Raw genomic sequence first — 19,200 nt, forward strand, 5'->3', positions numbered from 1 at the left:
TGTGACTCCTTGCAGAAGTGCCAAGTCCTAAAACTCTGTGGCCATATCTGAAAAGGGGAACATTAACATCCTCAGAAACTCTTAAAACGGACCTATTCTTACTGCCTGGAGACCAGTCAGTGCATTTACATGATGGTATAATTCAAATCTTGCTTTAGTCAGACTATGCTATCTTCAAGTTTCAAGTTTCAAGTTTTTATTGTCACACTTTTTTTAATACAAATATAATCGGTTAATGAAATTCTTATGCAAAAAAAACACCCACAGCAGACTAAAAAAAAAAATAAGAATGAGAATAAACTATACACAAACACACAACAAAAAAGTAAAGTATATATAATATATATATAACAATGTAATAGAATATATCATGACATATAATATATATATATATATCTTTTGGGGATCATCTGTTATCCCAATATACATGGCAGTGAGTAATTCAATCATTGGCGAAGCATGTCATATCCGATACGATAGGTGGCGCTGTTTTCATTACAACTCGTGGTGATACAGCCATTTCCGCTTGACCTCTTCACCACCACCAACAACAACATTTCGAGAAAGATGGCGAACAGAGAGCAAGGCGAAGCTACATCCCTCTACTATTCTTCCATGGTGTTAATAGGAGTACAGCGAATGCAAATGGCGCTATTGGCTGAGTTGATAACGGAGAGAAGACGCCGTCGCCCAAGGTACACGGAGAATTTAATTTATCGTCTCTTTCGACTTCCGGGTCACGACATGGGAGGGAGGAGGGCGGCGGGATCTCGAGCATGCGCAAAGACGCAAAGTCCAGTTCCGAATCGAATTCAGAGTTACATGCCGCGAGAGTCGAATTATCAACTGGATCGGACCGAGCTATCCAGGGGTGTTAATCGGACCGAAGTCGGACCGCACATAGTCCGACTAAGGTGTTTACATGAAACGGATCATTCGATTTCAGTCCGACTAAGCCAATAATTCGATTGCATGTAAACGCACTGACTGTTAGCCATAATTAACTTAAACATTTACTTTTCAAATCATGACCAAGTGTGTTTGACAACAATTAAAGAACTGTGGGTCCAATAGTTGACTCAAAACATATAAAAGATAAATTCTTCACAAGCATGTGTGCGAGGGAGAGGGACTCAGAGGCATGTTTGACGTATTGCCGATATCATTGTTCCAGTGAGAGATCTCAGATGCAGGATGATGATGATGATGATAGTGTTAATGATGATCTATTGAGTAAATAGAAATCAATATCCCCTGTTAACAATGACTAAATATGCAGCCACTGTGCACGATGAGACATATCTCACAAAGCACACCAAAGAGTGAGACAGGAAAAAGGATGGTGGCATTTTGTAGACGGGAGCGAGGCGTTCTTTTTAAAAATCTTAATTGGTTCCCATCCATTGCGCGAGTCTCCATTCATACCACAGCGCTATGACTCATGAGACCGATGGTGAGAGAGGATACAGGAGTTCAGCGAGCATCCAAAGGAGAACGGGAGAGACGCAGAGCAAAGAGGGATCTGTCATCTATTGTTGGTTCTCTGTGTCCTCGAGGCCTCGTTAGCATTCACACGACAGAACCACACAGAGGTGACATACTGGCACACTCGCATTACCTCTGTCCGTCATGTGTACGACCTTCTCCCCCTTTATCGTAACAACAAAAATCAACATATATGTTCCTATATTCCCCTTTCTTGGCAGCCCACCTCTCCTACTCATGTCACTTTTTTCTCTCTTATTTTGCAATAAGCATTGGGTCAACAGAGTCAAATATATGTGCAATTTAGTGCAGTGTTCTTAAGTATTCGGGCTCTACAGTGACCGCTTACTGTCACTTCAGCTCTGTTTAGTGTACTTCAATCCAATGCGCGACATCTCGAGACCATCGCCGCATACGTCACTGCATTGAGTCTTCATGCTGCTCGTTCTTTCCACATCGGTAGCGAGATGACGAAATAGAGTGGAGGGAGGTCGTATGAAAAGGTCGGAAGAGAACAAGAGAGTTTTGGAAGATGGAGAAAGAAAGGGATCAAATGAAAATAGGAGAGGAAATTGGGAGGACAAGCACAGAGAAAAAGATCAGGGCGGAAAAGGAAGGGGAAACAGCTGCACGCAAGGAGGAGGAGGAGGGCCGATCCAGCCTTTGAGAGGAGAGGGATGTAAAGGAGAGACGGGCTCATTCATCACTATTCAGGATGCATACCACTGCATTGCAGTGGCACACTGACACACAACTGGTTCACTTTGGGTCTCTGTTGGTTTTTTAAACGTATAAATAAATGCAGTGAATATCTTAGTAGAATACACTTTTGAGTCTGTATTACACTTTGCTGTATTGCTGGTCCTTTGTCAACAGTCTGTCACTAAGCTACACATTTAGCTGACATTCTCTCTCGACATTAAGACACTTTCATGTTAGCCTGTAGTTTTTTGTGTTTTTTTGGTGCCTTGTTTGATTTGGATGCAAAACCATCAACAGACAAACAGCCTCATGGCTCTTGGTCTGCCTTCCCTCTGTCCTTCTCTTATCTATTCTGTTAGCCTTAAATGAATATGGTGCTATTTAGCACGAGAAAGGGCTGACTAAATGTAAACTGTGAAGTAGTTAACAGTCCTTATTGGTGCTGATGTTCTTTCACAAGCTGCTGTATGTTCACGGCCATCGGTTCAGGGCAGAGTGAGGACATGTGCTTCTACTTTACCTGTGCTAATGGGGCAAATTCAGTATTGGTTCTTTTGCTTTGGTTAATGTCAGCACATTTTCACCAATTTGCATGTGTTAGTGTCTGCTTAACACTGGCATTAGACGATCTAAATCCCTTAGTAAAACCAGCCAATGCTCAACTGATTGTTATAACCGATATCGTACAACACAAACTCAATTTAGATGTCACCATAAAAGCTGCAGTTTAGAGACATTCCCAAGGAGCAGAGCAAGTGATACAGCACCAACACTATTCCTACACGGCTCCACCACGCCCATCGGCCGTGGTATTACTCACTGCCAGTGGCGGCTGGTGATTTTTTTTGGAGGGGGGGGGGGCGTAGTTGGGCGACGCGGTTTAAATAGCACTCAACAATGAGAAGAAAAGAGGTTTTGAGTAGAATATTGTAAAAAAACAAAGCTTTATTTCAAGAACACAGCGTGCTCAACACTGTCCAACAACAACTATCAACACACTGTAACTTTGGGCATGAGAGGTTCAGACTAGCAGAATGCTATAAGAAACATTGGGTTGGGTTTCAGAGGTTTGCAAAATAAAAGAGTTTCACCCTCACATGAAAGAGGTTCAGAGCAGAATAGAGTCAGAAAGAGATCACATGTTACATTGGGTGTTTGACAGAGTAGACCCACGACTGTAAAGACAAGTAGCCTCCTCTCTTTAAAGTGGTCAAACTTCTCAATAACTCTCTGGTTAAAGTCAATCATGTCTGTAACCAGCCTGTTTCATTATTCTGGAGGGAATGTGTCTGTTTTTCAGAACTTCTTCGTTGTGTTTCGATGCCAGTTCGGTCTCCTGCTGCTCTGGGCTGCTCTGCAAACAGGGTTAGCTTCATGCTGTTAGCTCGTTAGCTTCATGCTGTTAGCTAGATAACTGCGGCAAGATTCATGCTTTACGCTTGTCGGACGCTCTGTAGATCCCTCACCCTGTTGTAGTCCAGAGAGTTTCAGTCCCAGGACTTTGGAACAAGACAGGGGAAACTAAACAGCGCATTACTCACTGAGCCTCCAGCTGACCAGCTCCGGTTAGCAACCTGCTCGCGTAGCTCCGTGGAGCTCTCTGGCTGAGGGAACGATACCGGTCTCTGATTTGCCGAATATTCCAGTCACGTGAAATAAGAAACAATGTCATTGGCCAGGGCGCAAATTTTTGCGCCCCAAGATTCACGTTTCATCCGCCAATGAGAAGCCGTCCTTGCCGAAACGACCGTGAAATGTTTGCTCGCTGCCGCGCACACACGTTGGGCCGGCGCCCCGAAAATGGGGCGGGGCTTCAAGTGGTTGTTGACAGGCTGACGGTCTCCCACACACATTTAGCGCGTCAACACGGTATATTTGCTATTGAAATGATTTGGTATATAATGTTTTTTGACAGGATATATTATATTTTGTTCTTCTTTTTTTTTCTTTTCATCTCAACATTTTAAGAGGGGCGGCGCCCTAGCGCCCTCTATGGACGCACCGCCACTGCTCACTGCACTCTTGCATCATTATTTTATTCTGTCGCGCCGCTCCTCTTTTCTTTCGACACCTCTGCTCTCTGCTCATCTTCTCCTCCTCTCCCCTCTGTCCCTCCTCCTGTCTTTGCGTGACAGCTGTTGGGTTGTGTGTCAGCAGCACTGGTCACACTGCAGCAGGTGCCTGTGTGTGTTCGCCTGCCCAAACGTATGCATGTGTTGGTGCCCAGAGAGGCTAGACTTACTGACTGTGGAGTGTGTGGGTAGGGGAAGCGACCGCTCTGTCAGCAGCTATTGATGAATGAAGACCATTAGAGCAGACTATTTTAAGCCCTTGACCTTGGAGCCCATGCATACTTGTATCCGCACATACATCTCCTCTTTACCTCGTACGAGTAGGATACAAGTTTCATTCAGATCGGTTTTTGATCTATAGTTTTGAATCATTCGTTTACTTTCTTACAGCTCCCTCAGGTCCCAGCATTCTTACAATTTTAACAATCGGGAACTTACTTCCTTGTTTCCAAAATTTAAAATTGTAGACTTTAGAGTGGGCCACACTGACAGAGCACAAATATAAATCAATGAATGAAATCCTAGCCTGTATCTGTGCTATGTGGGTGGCTCCATCTGGGCATGCCAACTGCTCGTGTGCGTGTGCATGTGTGCGTGTGCATGTGTGCGTGTGTGTGAACCCCGAGCCACATTGGATTGGAGGCCAACATGAAGAGGAAGGGTATATTCTTTAATGTAGCTGTGTTAGTGTTTTCTCCAGCTCTCTAATTAATGAGATCCCCTCTGGCCGTGTGTGTGTGTGTGTGTGTGTGTGTGTGTGTGTGCTGTTGTATGTATCCAGCTGTATGCTCTCCAGTCTCTTATCATTGTAACCACTGGCCCGTAGTTAACAGCGACCATCTGGTGCCCATACCAAGTTGGTTTTTAGCTAGCGGGCCTCTCTGATCTTCATGTCAAACCTCCAGCCACATCACTCTCTCTTTCTCCATTTTTACTCGACCCTTTTGCTCCAAAGTCTTTACCTTGCTTCCCTCACTGATTCGAATGTATGTAATAGACATTTAATATACACCTTTCCAACCATTTCCTCCCTTCCTTCATCTCTCCTCCTCCCTAAATCACTCACATCTCACTCTCCAGATCAGCTTCCCCTCCATCCCCTGAGGGTGAGATCTGAGGATGCAGACAGGATTTGTGTGTTCCACACTTTCATGAGATTAGAAACAGAAATTACCATGGGGCTTATTTTCAAAAAGGGCAAACCACTGCCTTTTGTCATGGAAGGGTTACATTAGTTTGTTTAGTGTTATTTTGTCCATTTATCATTCGCAGTATTATTAATAAACAGGACCAGTAGAATACTGTTTTTGACTTTGAGCTGAGCATAACTTATCATTCACATCATAAACATGTCTTTGATACTATGGTGTGCGGTTGATACTTGTTTGATATTGATGCCTGAAATTGTGCCTGAAGGAGAAGATGTCAGCAAACTTATTTAGCAAGTGAGTTCATTGCAAGACTAGCTGAAGACGGTGGTCACTCACATGGGGTGTTGTATCCTATATAATTATAGAGGCTACATATCATAGTAAGAGTAAATAATAAAAACATCATGTTTCGTATGTTTCCAAATTCCAATGCATTGATACAGCAACATTTTACTCTGCTGTCCTTTCGAGTCGCTTTGGTGCCTTCTTACAAAATGCTTAACACACACACACACACACACACACACACACACACACACACACAGAGACGTCCGCTGTCTGCGTCAGCACAGTGGGACATTCCAAGGAGCAGTCCGGAAGGGGGTTGAGGACAGAGACGGGCTCGGCGGCTCAACATCAAATTGCCATCCTCTCTCTTTCACACACACACACACACACACACACACACACAGACCGAAAACTATCACCGCTGTCACAGATGTCCCCAGACCACGGAGACAAACATTACCACAGAAAGCTGGAATATCACAGAGAGATGAAGTTTAGTTCAAGTTATATGAAAAGTAGCGGTTTCTGACAAGTATTAGTCTTACAACCGGACGCAGAGAGAACTGACTTTAAAGCCGACTGTACAATCTGGCTGATTTCCGAGGCCTGGGATGGTTGGTGTTTTACATGGCGTTGTCAAATTTGCATTTCTTCATCAATTTCCTCGTTGCTATAGTGCTGCCTACTTGCTGCTCGCTGGGTTTAAACAAAAAAAAGGGCAAACATGTCGCATTGTGCACCAAAGAGTCACGCTCCGAGTCTATAAGTGTCTGAGTCTGTTCGCTACTGTTTACGTGTTGGTGCTTCAGGGATAATTACAAGCCTCTGAAACAACCATGTCACACAGGAGCTATTTCTACTGACAGCCAGCTATGCTGCACTACACACACATCCATGTGAGTGTGTGTGTGGGGGGTAGAGAACCGACGCTGGCGATGGAGCTATTTCTATCCAGGGGTCAGTTGGTACTCGACAAAGTGGACGATGTGTGTTAGCAGCCTCTTTTATCCTGGAAGCAACAGAACGACGGCCCACAAGATCGGCCTGATATCCACTTTTGGCAAAGATCCTAACCGTTTACACTTCCTCTGACAACAGGTGATGTGTGAGCTCGTATAGATGTGATTGAAATCAATATCATAATAAGAAAAGTTGTTTTCATCGTATCACACATCCACTGTTTCCACACTAACTGGTTGTCATGGCAGAGGCCACATCGACCAGCTCCCTGCTGTGAGACGGAGAGACAAGTCTCTTTCACGCATGGAGCATCTGGTATTGCTGAATTATTTAAATTCAACAGCAGACTTTTCTCATGATTATCATGTTGCTATTGTGGAAACAGTTTTAGTTTCAAGGCTCAGTTACCTGAAATTTCTTCAATTTTATGCTCATGGAATGGGAGAAGATGTTATGCCAGAACCACGTCTATAAAGGGCATGCCTTCAAAGGACATGCGCTATTCAGTGGAATCTATTCAAATGGAAATTCAACTATTTCATTATCTCACAAAATCTAACGAGTGCGAGCTAGAGTTTGATCTATCTATCGCAGCCTTACTGGTGACACACCTGTGCGTCGAGCCAAGAGCACATTTTTATGCTCTTCTATTCCTCCCATCAAATCCAGGAGTGTGGGTTTGTGAAACCAAACCCTTTTTTTTTTGGGAAGGCGTGGGCTAATTAATGCAACACATTTGCCAAGACTAAATCCTATGACTTCCTCCGTGTGGCCTCCTCGTGGCATTGCGGCATCTCTCCGCCACACCCTCTGGAATAACAAGCAGTCGTCGTTTGGGTGAGATGGGCAGATGGATAGGATGACTAAACAAGTCAACGCAGGAATGAATGAGCATTATGGTTCTGTATAACAGAAAGGCCTTTTACGGCATGTAGTAGCCACACCCTCTGCAATAACAAGCATGTGGGGTAAAAAAAAAAAGGAATGAATGGATAGAGGAAAAATGTTGAGGACAGAATGGTCTCAATGGGACTGACTTGAATTATGTCTCGGTGAAATGTAGGAGAAAGTTGTAATTTACCATCTAGAATCAGTGTTAGTTTGTCTCTGCCTCGTCCTCCTTTCACTGGCCGTGGAGAAGAGCAGGACAGATGCAGATTGTCTGGAAACCAGTTTATAATCACAGTGATTGAGAGACATAACGACAGATGCTGTTCCACTGGTTTCGTTTTTTGAAGTGGTGTTTACAAGGGTAGACATATTGTTTTCACCTTGATGAATTTGGTTCATTGTTGCAGACATGTACACAGTTTAACCCTCCTGTTACCTTTAGGGTCAATTTGACCCCATTCAATGTTTAACGTCGGTGTTCTTTCGGGTCAATTTGACCCCAGGCTGTTTTTCACTGTGTCAAACATATAAGAAATATCAACTTTTTTATTTATTTAAAGGGCTATTTAGGTAGTCAACAAACAAACATAAAGTACCTCACACTTAAACTTGGGAAACAATATTAATTCTAATAATTTTCTGGAGGTTTTAATTGCTGGGGTCAAATTGACCCCGAGGGTAAAATATGTTCGTAATGAGACGAAAGCAGATTCTTATGTTGCCAATTTGACGACACTTGTTAATAAAAGGATACGTACGCACATGAAAATACTTTTATCCTCCTAACATTTCTTCACACAAGACCATGTGGAATTTCGACATTCAGCAATAATTTGTAGCACATGCTAAACTTTCCCCGATCTTTCCCCCACTCCAGCTCAGCCTAAAATACACTGTTCACACAAGGTAGCTTAAAACAATGTGTTGGATTAGATGAGTCTGAAATACAGTTGAGACTGTTACAATTGTCCTGGTGCACATAGTGTTCCCAGTCTAAAGGATTTTTCTTTTCTTTTGTATCATCCAAATCACCATATGGGTTGAAGGCCAACTCTGCAGCCTCTTGCATTTGTTTTGGCCGGATTCTGCCGATGTAAAAGACAATTTTGTGTGTGTTGTAAATGTGAGTGAGTGACAGCTCTGCGTGTGTCTCTGCATGCAGCAAGAATGACAAGAATGACAGCAGAATGGCTTGCTCTGTTGGGGTCAATTCACACTTCGCATGAGATCATCACAACCAAACTGGCTTTAACACACACACACACGCACACACACACACACACATATCATGCACACACAACCTGAGAGGATCACTCTGCTTCTGATACACTGAACAGAATGTTGCAAGAACGCCACAAAGTTCCATACGTGATATCTGTGCCGCCACCATGTCGCTCTCTGACGCGCACACACACACACACACACACACACACACACACACAGTTGTGCTTCAACCCCACTGAGAAACAGACTGGTCACACTGAGCAGTCAGACAATAGTTCTGTCAATCAACGTCAGACCCTGCTTAGCCGCCGTGCCTGCGGCCTTGCAGCAGCTAGTTAGACTGTGAAGGAAACTGACACGACCCTCCAGCACATGTACACGGCTCCAGCTTCTCATCGCTTCTCTTGACCTGAATGTGTGTGTCCGTGTTCCTCGCTCTGTGTTTCCCACTGATTACCACAGTGAACAGAGTGGGGGTCCATTGTTACAGGTGTTTCCTTTCAAAAGTCCAGACATTTATTTTTAGCAGCAAAGTCACTCTCAGTCTAGTATGATGAAGTATATGCTTGTATATGTTGTTTATGTATATATATGTGTTGTTAATGATGAATTAACAACATATAGACTTCTGTTCTTCAATATAATTACCGAACTGATTTTTGTTCAGTTTTTAGATATATAGCGATCTACAAGAGGCTGCAGGTCCGTGCTCAATGGAGTTCAGTTGCATTTTTTTCACCTTTATAGAAAATTGATGAATACCTATTAAAAAATTCTACAGCTACGTCTATATTTAGAGGTTCTAACGTTTGATGCCAATGTTAAAAAAAATGGTTTTGACGGTTTCAATTATGACAATTAATCCTGAAAACAGACTTTGTGTCCAAAGATAATGTTGTACACTTAGATCTCTCTGTTTATTTCCACAATCATGGACATTTTAATCATGTCCATGTAAATAATATATTTTGTATTTGTTGTGTCTTTCAGGTGGGACCAAAGACATTGGATCAGCATTGACCAGGATGTGCATGAGACATCGCAGCATCGAGGCTAAACTCAAACACTTCTCCATGTAAGCAACATTACACATTCTGTATTGGTGTCCTGTTTTACCCTTTATTTTTCTCTCCTTAACTACAACAATATTGACATTTTCTACAGGATCTAATATAATATATTCATTCTACATTTTGGTGAATAAATGTGATATTAGACTAGATCTTGTTTTACATTTTGAATATTGTAATATGAGATGTGTGTTGTCTTTCATTGGTCTTAAAGACAGAAAAGTGATGTGATTTTGTGAATTTACCAGATTATTATAGCTGTTCTATTTTTTTCCTTTCCACACTTTATCCAAGTTGCTGATGATTATTTATCAAAAACCTCATTGTGTATTTTATATCTTTTGAAAGCATCAATGCTCAACGAAATTGAGGTATTTGGTCAAAAATGTTGTGATATTTTAATGTATCTGTATCACCCAGCCCTGGGTTGTACTTATTGAATTTTGCAGTGTTCTATATTACAAACACTTAGTGTATTTTCACCCAAACTTCGCTAACAGTGCCACTCCAATCATAAGTTCTGCATTGAAATTCTTATCTCACCACATCTTCCATGTCTTGACATTTGGTGTGTGGGTGGGTGAGAATGCCCCTTGTCGTGGAATGCTGGTCAAGAGACGAATTGTCTGGCAACACAAGCGTCTATAATGTTTCAGTGTAGTCACACACACACACACACACACTACACAAGGCTCTCTCTAATTTCGGTTGGCATTTCAGTAAAGATTCCACTCGGATCTCCATAGCAGGGGCTGTACATAGAGGGCGCGTTGGGGGGCTTGGGGGGGGGGGGGTGTTACCACCCACCCACGAACACGCGCACTTTGGAGAGATGTCTGCAAGAGGAAGAAGTCTAATTTGAGTTCTATGCAGTAAGCCTGCAGCTGCCTACCTCTCACACCCGGAGCCTCTTCAACACACTCACAAATACATCTCAAATACACAACGAACACAGTTGGGTAATGATTGACAGACGTGACTGCGCAAGCTTCTTATTTCCTCCTGTGACACACAGTCAGACGTAAGCAGACCTTTTCTTCTCCGTCTGTTTTTCTCCCCTTTCGTTCGGCCTGTTAATGATTGGCAGACGGGACCGTACAGTGTAGAGACAGAGAGGCAAACCAGACCTGATGGGTTTTATGTATGGCGGTCTCTCTGCTGCTTTACAATCAGGTGACGGGTGGACTGATAAACTTGCAATTTTACATCATATAAATAGGTTGTTGGGCTCTACGATCGGTCAATAAAACATATTTTGGGATTTTCATTATTTATGAAAACTGTAAACCCAGGCACTTATTGTTATAGATGAATTTCAATTGGGTAACGGTTAGAATTTGAAAAGGTTAGTCTTGAAGTTAACTGGTCGAGCTGACCTCATATTAGAAGTAAGTATCCTGGTGTTTTCACAGGGCTTTCCTGGAGGGTCTGATCAACCCTCTCCAAGACCAGATGGAGGAGTGGAAAAGAGGAGTCAACACTTTGGACAAGGACCATGCTAAAGGTAGGACAAACACATGTAAACACACACACACACACACAAGAAAGTAACAACATGCTGACCCGGAAATGACTTTGACAGGAGGATACATCTTTTACATTTACACCAACGCAAAGGCCTAATGACAATGTTGTTTTTTAATTTTATGATGACTTAAAACATAGTTTGACATGCAGGTTGTCGTACCATTTTTGTTAATTATTCTGTCCCACATATACATATATATAATAAGTGTATGAGAAACTGTACCGTGACACTGAGTTGTTCTCACAGTCTAATCTTTTACCATGTCCATCTAAACCAGAGTATAAAAGAGCCCGGCAGGAAATTAAGAAGAAGTCCTCGGACACACTGAAACTTCAGAAGAAAGCCAAGAAAGGTAAAATACTGCTAAGTGCAGGTGATCTAATATTATTAAGGAGACAAGTCTTGTATTAACATTTTAAAACTCAGAAGGTGAGGGATGGGACACAATGTTGATATTTGACACCCTGGGGATGAGACTAGGCTTGCATGTCAGAGAATGTGTTCCTTTAGTTATCCTCGACTAGTTTGCAATTTATTCAGAATCAAATGAAACTACAGTCTATTTCTCAAAAGATTACCTAAATAACATATTATGCCCAACTTGGAAAATGCACAAATTGTTATTATGAGGTTTTTATGAGACAGCAGGGATGTGTATAGAAGTGTGCCCTTAATCAGACTGCTGCAGATCTAGTAAAGATAAACACAACCTTACTTGGTAAGCACTCTCAGAGGGAAGGCCTTTTTCTTTCTGCTGCGCTCTCCTCATATACACTCACCTACCTAGGGAAAAATGCCATACAAAAATAAGGGATTGGATGATTGTGCTTCCAATATGTTTAAGATGTTGATCATTTAGCTATGAGTCATGATACGTCTCACATTCCTAAAGTCAACAGATGGAAAAAGTATTTTATTCCTTGTTATTACTAATATGTAATAGATTCAAAGCTAAACTGCCCAAAATACATCGGATTTTGCACATAGTGATGATTACTCACATTGAAAACGTGGATCATATTCCTACCGCTGTGTACATTACTTTGATTATCGTTATGTACTGTTGGCATACGCTCAAGACAGAGCATACAATCAGTCAGCACTAGGATTGTTGTCATGTTCCTCTGCTTTTTGTTTTCAATTTCGGAAATGTGTCCACCAAAGGCATGAATAAATTAAATTCTAGCGCTATCATCTGATACTGGGTTGGAAACACTTGATATTGATAGTGCTTTCAAATCTTGTTGGCGTCTCAAGGCATTAGACTGCACCTTTTAGGTGATGCATTAGTGTTAAGTGCTGGCACTCTTTCAGTTGACTTGGATCTTTTCTTCCTCTGCCTGTCCCCTGTGCTTCTGATGCCATCCTCCTCCTTATGCTCCACTGCAGCTGATAACCTGGGTAAGTCAGTTTGTGGAGTGGACATCCTGTGCAGGTTTTGTTTAACTTTATAATACATAACCAAGCATGTTGGTTGCATTGTGAAGAAGAATCCGATATACAAAGATTCACTGCGTGTGGACTGCGAAATATTTGCATTTTGCAACTACTGTTTACAGTTAATCATTATTCCCTCATGTTGACACATATGTAAAGTTTGTGAAGTGTGGGTCCCCTATAGGATTTTACTTAATGGTTAAGAACTCCATGACCCATCCTTTTCTACTGCTGCCTCGTTCTACCTCCTCTCCTTTGTTTCGTTCTGGCTCCCCATTGTCTGTGGTTCTGGCTCAGAGGCCCATGTTGTTAAACACCTGGAGTGCCTGTGAAATGTTCTTGAAAAAGAAGCTGAACAAGAAATCGAAGCACGCTCCATAACCGAGCCTCTGCTCGTACCCACATGACGGTTGAGATAGAAAATTGAATTTATTTCAATGAATCCGTCCTGCCGTAACAGTAAAAAAAGATGTGGTCAGAAGAAGAGAGGAAAACAGCTTTCTAGAACTTGTCTTTTTTAATCAGAGGTGTTCCCCTTCCGTGTGGTTTGTGCAGGCCGGTGTCTGTTTGTTTCCTCTACTCACACACATGTTCAACGAGCCACCAAGTTACATAAGCAAAAACAGAAAGTGTTGCCCGGACAAAAAATGCTAACTTTGTAATAATCAGCTTTAAATGCTTTTGGATTTTCATTGTTTTGATGACAAACTGTGTAGATAACCTCACTTGACCTACCTGCACCCGTTTCACCCAAACTTCTGTAAACTCTGTGATCTTTGTATCACAGAAATACACAGATATGTAAATCAAGTTCAGGTATAGACTAGTTTTAGTCACTATAAAGGAAGAGCACCCCATTTATGCACAGAAGAAACAGCCCATCTGTCTGCGTGTGGACATCTGATGTGTTATGTGTCTTGTTTCTTTGACCGAAGACCAGTAACAGCCTGTGACTGCAACCTAATGAAATGGAATCATTGATCATGGGAAAGCTGAAGAAGCGAATCTCATTTTGTGTTTGTGCACAATGTGTGCGGACTATGCGAGCCCTGAACCTATTCATCTCGGCTTACTCACTGAATTTCTGGCAAATTGAGTTTGGAAAAAACAACTACTGATAATCAGTAAGATTTCTGAAGAGACTTCAGCCTGATTCAAGGTTTTTAACCTAAACATTTTTGATAAATAATACACAATATAACACAGAAACTTCATAACCACTCATCTACTGAATGTGCTGTGCAGTATTTTGTGTACAATCCCATAATGTGTCTGTGTTTATCCCTTTTAAGAAGTCTCCTCCACACATATCAGAGCTTCTCCTACCTGCTGCTCTGGCTGTGTGTGTGGATGATCATATTAGCTAACTATTCACAATAACCTGCTAATAATATCTAATAAAGTGATGAGGCTTCCCTAAATTGACTGGTAAAAGGCATGACCATTTATTGATTCGATCAAAAGACCTCTGCAGTATATTATCGCTTGGTCATCTTTACGGTGTGAATCCAAAAATACAGTCGACACTGCGTGTCACGGGCAAGAGTCGTCAAACATTGAAAACTGATGGCGGTTGTGAAATAATGTTCAGCGTTGATTTGTTTTCAATGCAGTTGGCGCTCTTTGACCTTTTAAGGAACCTCAGTGTTTGCCTGTGGTTGAGCAGAAAGAGGAAGTAGCAATCAGGGGCTCGCCATTCTCATCGTGGCACAGATGCACACGCTCTGGCCCAGACACCAGGAATGTGTTCAGTTTAGCGCTAACGACCCCTCTTCTCACCACAAGTCGACGTCTCGTGCCAGGATGCGCCTGCATTCTTTGCAATGTGTGTCATTACGCCTTCTACATCAACAGGGGCGTCTGCCTCGAGCTGATTGAATATTGATACGATGGCTTTTAGTTAAACATTAACTATATTTTTCAGTTGGTTTGTCGTTAGTTAAAAGGAGTTAATATTTGCACTTCCTAGTCAGTTTCTACATGAACATGTACCCCAAGCGTATCTATCTTTAGAATCACTGACTGAGCGTAAATTAAGTCATTTTTCACAAAGATTCACACTTTTTTTAATGTATTTAAATGAGTGATGTGATAATGTGCATCTTGATTGGTCAACTTTTAACAGACACACATGAGGAATGAATGGGATACTAATATGATAATGATAAACACTACTCTTATGGCCACTGACAAAACACTAACAAAGAATATATTTGACTCAAACAAAGTGCCTCAGCTGACAGGAGCGTCTTTCCAAACCCACGGCGGTTATCTTGAGAATACTCGTGAGGAAAAACTGAATTCAGTCTGATCTTTTGTTTTACTGCATGGCTTTGGGGATACTTTTCTTTGTTGAGGCCAACTAAGGCCGAAGTTTTTAACATCTTTTTATTCATTTTCAACAGAGTAAATGGAAGCATGTCACGGTGCTATTAGAGTGAACCCAAAAGCACGACTCAGACAGGAGTAACAAAGATGACTTTGTCTCTGGTTGAAAACAGGCTGGGTCAAAACCGGGAGATCAGTCGAAGAAGCAAACAAGTCCAAAAAGGGGCAGGGCAGAGAATCAGAGGTCAGGGCAGGCAGGTCAGGAATATACTCTAATAACGCTGGAGAACATGGCACGAAAACACAAGACAATCTGGCAGAGGACAAGTGGAAGTGAGGGAGCTAAATAGTGAGGGACTAATGAGGGGATGGGCTGCAGGTGAGAAGGGCGTGAGGACCAGGTGAAGGGAATGAGGGACTAACGAGGGAGTGATCAGAGGCAGGTGAGGGGAGTTGGATTGACGAGATGGGAAGCAGGATCTGGAATGACATGATACTTAGTGACAGGATGAAAACAACTAATAATAAAAGGAAGGTGTGGAGCTAAACTGTTACAAAGCAGGGCTGTGATGAAACAGGAATATGTCTCAGTGGCACGTAACAAATATATGAGCATTGCAACAGTGAAGCATCTTTTGTTGTCTTGGCAGGTATTAAGCATTGTTTCATAAAGAGTTGAAATAATATAGTTTACCTCCAAAAATGATCGACCAGCTGTTCATAACGAGTGATCAAAACATTATTTGAAATGTCAGCCCTGTTTAGTTTACAAATTATTTCCTTGACAACAGGAAAAAGAAAAGACACATTTTTCTTGGAGGAAAGGGAATAATAACAAGTTTGTTCCTGAAGTGGAAACCAGACGAATGACTGTGGCCCGTCTGGCCCTCTCATACTACCAGCTCTCCACAAAACCGTGTACAAACTAATTGTATGCTTTTCTGCTTAAAAAGTGGTCGTTGGATCTAAATGAGACTAAAGATATAGACTGCAATTTGGACTTCTACTTCAGCATGGTCTCCAGAGTTAAGTAATATAGTAAGAACTGCCATAACACATGCATAACTCACATTCCTCTGTGTTACAGCCACCAAACTAACTAGATACATGGATTCCCTCCATATACTCAGTAGAAGAATGAGAAAAAACAAACTGTAATTGCACATTCTTCTCACTTTGGGAACAAACATTGTCTTAAATCCACCACAGTACATCGCTGAGAGATACACTTCATGCAATATCAACATTCACACTGCACTGATTCAAACAGCTCCGTGCTGTCAGCTGTTGTGGCAGTGAGGGCGTAACGACGGCACGTGTTTCCATTTGCCGCTTACTGTTGTGCCAGTGCGTGAACTCACTGACACGTCGTAGAGGGAAGCGCACACACGCTTATGTTTTACATTTTTGATGCAGTTGGTTTGCCTGTGTAACTATCAGCCTTTCTCTGCGAAGGATTTGCATGACATGGATCCAAATGTCGACTAAAGACGGCAGTTTGTTATCTTTGCCAGATGCAATAGCAAACAGACGGACCGGGCCACAAGGTTATTCACTGTGGGCTAACCTTGATGTATCAAAGTCAAGACTGTATGTATTTGTGTGTGTGTGTTTCTCTGTAAGTGTAGTTCAAGTGGTTAGATACCTTAGAGGCCCCGCCGCATGTACTCTTGGGCAGTCGCCAGCCTTCCTGCCTCCTTGGAGAACTCGATTCTGCTTCAGGGTATCCTCTCTTAAAATGCTGCGATCCCAGATGTAAATGCATGCCACCATAGACGCACTCCTACGAACACAACGTGAGGCACAAACACGCACACGGTGCTTAACAACAGGATCACCATGGGACTGTAATGGCCCGAAGACCTTTCTGAATTTCCATTCTATGCATATTCAAACACACATAAAGACAGCACATGGGCCATGTGGTCTTGGAGAGACCTCGCACACACCTCATTCGTGAAGGTACAGAAGATTCTCCTAACCCTGTTTATTAACCGTGTTTGACAGAGTAACAAAGAGATGAGAAGTTCTCCCTCTTGGGCTGTCTCTGGATACTCGATTGAAGTCCAAGACGAGCGACAGATTAGCCTAACGTAGATACCAGGAGGCAGGACGCACTTCGTGACTAGAGTGGCCCTTCATGTGGAGGTGATACAAAGTAGTGGCGACATTCAAATAATATCTCTGAATATAGCAGTGTCCACAGTGAAGAGGTGAACATGTAGAGCAGTGGTAACAGTCTCAGCCAACACGAGAGAGAAGCGTGGAAAAAACACCAAATGTTCTTTCACTGCCACGCGATCATATCGCCTGTGATCATTCATGCATGTTCCAGGGGCATAAATATATTCTTTTTGGTGTTTTGTGTGGTGAATAAAGTTAAAGGAAGAATGTGTTCCCTCAGGTTGAGTAGCAACATATATTTTTTTTAACATTGTGAAATAGTAAATGGACCAATCGTGCGTTTCATGAAGAGTAATGTATCTATTATTTTTGTGTGCCCAAGGTCGGGATATCCAACCCCAGTTGGACAGTGCCATGCAGGATGTGAGTGATCAATACATTCTGCTGGAAGAGACCGAGAAGCAGGCCGTGAGGAAGGCGCTCATAGAGGACAGGCAGAGGTTCTGCTGCTTCGTGGCCATGCTGCGGCCTGTAGTGGTGAGTACAGTGTGTGTGTGTGTGTGTGTGTGTATGTGTGTGTGTGGGGGGGGACATTTCGCCTCACTCCACACAGTGTCTTTGCTTTTTGTTTTGATCCCACAAACCTAGAAACAAACCTCTACTAATAGATGTATATTCTTTCACCAGGCCATCATTTAAGACCTTTTTAAAGATAACTTTCCCCCCCCCTGTTGTGTAACCCTGAGAATGAGAGCTCATTCGACCGCTCGGCTCTCTTTCTGCCGTTTATTCTTTTAGGATGAGGAGATTTCGATGTTGGGAGAGGTCACCCATCTCCAGACTATCTCTGATGACCTCAAAGCCCTGACTTCTGACCCACACAAGCTTCCCCCTGCGAGTGAACAGGTGAGGACATATACCAAAGATGAAACGGCCCTTGGTTACACAACCAACCTTCTCAGTGGTAGTGGGGTAGAGGGGCCCAACTCAACCGCAGGTCGTGGTTCGATCGCCCCCTCCCCCCTTTAGCTGCAGTCAAAGTGTCGCACTGAAAGGCACTGAACCCCCAGTGCTTCGCCGGGCGCACACCCCGCTGCACACTAATAACTAATAACTGAGGAAAATATAGAGAACGAATTTCCTTGGGAGTGGATAAAGTAAAGTTATTATTATTATCTTTTAGTCCGGGATGATTTAGGATTGGTTACGTTTCTGGGATTAAATACAGCTGTGTTTAGAGCTGTTCCTCTTCACAATTATGCCCTGGAACTAATATGTCCCTCCCTCTCAGGTGATCTTGGACCTTAAAGGCTCAGACTATGGTTGGTCATACCAAACACCACCCTCATCCCCCAGCACCACCATGTCCCGGAAGTCTAGCATGTGCAGGTAGGCCCCTACAGCCAATCAGTCCTAGCCATGAATAAGGAATGTCGACTTTGTCCTTAAAGTACACATCCACCGACTTTACCCATAAGAGCCTTTTGTGATTCAGTGTGTCACAGTTATATTGGATAGAAAATGCATTTAGAAAGCAGGGGAAAGAGGAGGGGAACCAACGTACAATGGATGGTTAGGTCATGTTGGAGATTATTTGTTAGCATGACATGTACACCATACATACATGTACAATCTGTCCTGTAGAGCCTCTCAATGGGGATGGAGACAGTTTCCATCAGTGTAGAACAGTGGAGACAGTTTCCATCAGTGGAGTACAGTGGAGACAGTTTCCATCAGTGTAGTACAGTAGAGACAGTTTCCATCAGTGTAGTACAGTAGAGACAGTTTCCATCAGTGTAGTACAGTAGAGACAGTTTCCATCAGTGTAGTACAGTGGAGACAGTTTCCATCAGTGTAGTACAGTAGAGACAGTTTCCATCAGTGTAGTACAGTGGAGACAGTTTCCATCAGTGTAGTACAGTAGACAGTTTCCATCAGTG

The 19,200-nt window shown here is 42.6% G+C and overlaps 1 protein-coding gene across 5 annotated transcripts in view; it reads left to right on the top strand.

Moving 5' to 3' along the window:
• The window catches only part of LOC130212724 (protein MTSS 1-like), a 53,026-nt gene that overhangs the window by 20,759 nt on the left and 13,067 nt on the right, over positions 1 to 19,200 (top strand). For 3 of the 5 annotated variants that reach the window (XM_056443867.1, XM_056443869.1, XM_056443870.1), the window contains exons 4-10: positions 9,764 to 9,848; positions 11,256 to 11,347; positions 11,649 to 11,723; positions 12,761 to 12,772; positions 17,643 to 17,797; positions 18,059 to 18,166; positions 18,552 to 18,649. In XM_056443867.1, the coding sequence (XP_056299842.1) occupies positions 9,764 to 9,848; positions 11,256 to 11,347; positions 11,649 to 11,723; positions 12,761 to 12,772; positions 17,643 to 17,797; positions 18,059 to 18,166; positions 18,552 to 18,649 (625 nt within the window). The remainder of the gene's footprint in view (positions 1 to 9,763; positions 9,849 to 11,255; positions 11,348 to 11,648; positions 11,724 to 12,760; positions 12,773 to 17,642; positions 17,798 to 18,058; positions 18,167 to 18,551; positions 18,650 to 19,200) is intronic. The other 2 variants (XM_056443868.1, XM_056443871.1) reach the window with 1 other exon arrangement.

The sequence above is a fragment of the Pseudoliparis swirei genome, chromosome 22 (genome assembly GCF_029220125.1).
Source record: "Pseudoliparis swirei isolate HS2019 ecotype Mariana Trench chromosome 22, NWPU_hadal_v1, whole genome shotgun sequence".
NCBI lineage: Eukaryota > Metazoa > Chordata > Actinopteri > Perciformes > Liparidae > Pseudoliparis > Pseudoliparis swirei.